This window comes from Oncorhynchus nerka, linkage group LG1, assembly GCF_034236695.1.
Source record: "Oncorhynchus nerka isolate Pitt River linkage group LG1, Oner_Uvic_2.0, whole genome shotgun sequence".
NCBI lineage: Eukaryota > Metazoa > Chordata > Actinopteri > Salmoniformes > Salmonidae > Oncorhynchus > Oncorhynchus nerka.
Genome location: NC_088396.1, coordinates 46,167,374 through 46,169,346, shown reverse-complemented (window position 1 = coordinate 46,169,346; position 1,973 = coordinate 46,167,374). Strand labels below are relative to the sequence as shown.

The following is a 1,973-nucleotide window of genomic DNA, read 5'->3' as shown; positions in this document are numbered from 1 at the left end:
TGTTCTGCCCTGCCTTGCCCCCTTGTGGAGCTCAAAAGTTAGTTTCTTACTGTTATAACTCAAAACTGTGATTTTGTCAATGCAATAAACTATTTTTTTTATAGCAGTGTTTATTATGTTACTTCTTTGTAGTATTGTTTTATTGCTATATCCTTATATTGTATTCTAATGAATAATTCCTCTTTATTCTGTACTTTCAGAAACCAGAAACATTATTTGCCAATATCATAACTGGAGCTGGACATCTTTGGAGCTGAAGAATGAGGACAGCTTTTGTATGCTAACGTACACTCCTTAACAGTTGTACTGGATGAAAACCCAGCAAGAAAACGCATGCCAATATGTAATATTCATCTATTTTATTGCAGTACTGGTAGTTATTTCAACAACTTGTTTTACTAGAGGACAAAAAACTGAATATGCGTAACCCATATTTAATATCCATGCAGTGACTGAACAACAACTACATTTCCACCCCCATCTCTAAGGCATAGTATCATGGCTGGTCACCTGTCAAGTCACATGTCAGGTCAGTCAGTCACCTATTGCTGCAGATGTGCTCAATAATGCTTGAGCATGTGATACTCCTCAAAGCATGGTGAAATACATAGAGGTGTATCACAAGCTAGACACATGTATTTTGTCATCTTCCTCTGCTTACTTCTCCTGGCGCCAGACAGGCAGACTTTGCAATGCCTCCGTGTGCGACTACCTTGAGAAGCAGTTTGAGGGACTTTGCAGGGAAAATGTCGTGCAGTGAGGCGTAGGGGATTGTCTACAGCAGGACGACCCCCAGTGGATGGGCGCCGAGGGGTGTGGTGCTCCTCCAGCAGCTCTCTCATGAGGTTCACTCTGTATTTTTGGTAGGTAATTACTTTACCTATGAGGGAGTGGGGAGGATGAGGAAAGTTAGAGGATGATGAGGCAGTGGGGAGGTGGGTGAGATATTGTCACTATAATTGCATAATGGATTTGTATGTGAACTGTACATCCAATTACAAAAATACCTTGTTCAGTAATCATCTCACCTGTTAGTTGGCGGTGAACTATGCTGCCGTTGAGGACAGCAGTGTCGATCAGATGGAAAAATATCTTCTTATACCACTTGTTCGTTTTCCGTGTGCATTCCACAAAGCTGTTTATCATGTCTGCCTTATCCACGGCCCCCATTTTGAGGTTATAATCAAGCACACAATCTGGTTTGATCTTTCTCTCTCCGGTCAGGTGGTCCACCTTCCCTGTGGCCGACATGGTTGCTGTATGGACAGTGGAGAGGACATGGACGTCTCGCTTGTCATGCCACTTTACTGCCAGCTGTTGACCGTTCTCTTGGAACTCCACCTCCCCTCTCTGCATCTTCCTGCATCCAAATGCCGGCATCCCCTTCCTGTTCGACCTGACTGTGCCACATGCCCCTGTGCTGTTGGAGAGCAGATGCTGGAAGAGTGTGGGACTGCTGTACCAATTGTCCACGTACAAAGTGTGTCCCTTGCCGAGATGAGGAGCCAGCATGGTCATCACCACGGACCCTGACACCCCAAGCCCTCATAATGTTTGATGTCAGTGGTGGACCCTGTGTAAACTATAATATCCTGGACAAATCCTGTCTTCACGTCGCACATGACAAAGAACTTGACTCCAAACCTGTGCCTTTTGGAGGGAATATATTGACGGAACGCCAGCCTACCTTTCCATAACATCAGGGACTCATCAATGCATAGGTCCTTGTATGGCACAAAGACCCGACCAAATGCTGATGTCAGGCTGATAAGAACATTTCTTATTTTGTATAACGGGTCACTTAGGATGGCAGTAGCATTGTTGACAAAATGCAGGCATCGCAGAAGAACTAGGAAGCGATCTTGGGAAAGAGGGAGGCAAAGAAGGGAGTTGCAAACATAGGATCTGTGCTCCAGTATTCTCTTAGGGAGTTCTTCTTTACTATTCCCATGAGAAGGACTGTGACCAGGAAG

General features: G+C 44.8%; 1 protein-coding gene across 1 annotated transcript; it reads right to left on the bottom strand.

Moving 5' to 3' along the window:
- Positions 1-472: 472 nt before the first annotated feature.
- LOC135572119 (piggyBac transposable element-derived protein 4-like) lies at positions 473-1,361 on the bottom strand. The gene is made up of 2 exons (XM_065019151.1): positions 1,029-1,361; positions 473-880 (listed from the first exon to the last, which is right to left on the bottom strand). The coding sequence occupies exons 1-2, from the start codon at positions 1,354-1,356 to the stop codon at positions 561-563; spliced, it is 648 nt and encodes a 215-aa protein (XP_064875223.1). The 5' UTR covers positions 1,357-1,361; the 3' UTR covers positions 473-560.
- Between the last annotated feature and the right edge of the window lie 612 nt (positions 1,362-1,973).

What these genes read in the sequence shown, in the direction of transcription:
- LOC135572119 (XM_065019151.1), bottom strand. Translation starts at nt 1,356, where the DNA reads ATGCAGAGAGGGGAGGTGGAGTTCCAAGAGAACGGTCAACAGCTGGCA. An exon ending in AGTTCACCGCCAACTAACAG is followed by an intron (nt 881 to 1,028) that starts GTGAGATGATTA and finishes ACTCCCTCATAG; the next exon opens with GTAAAGTAATTACCTACCAA.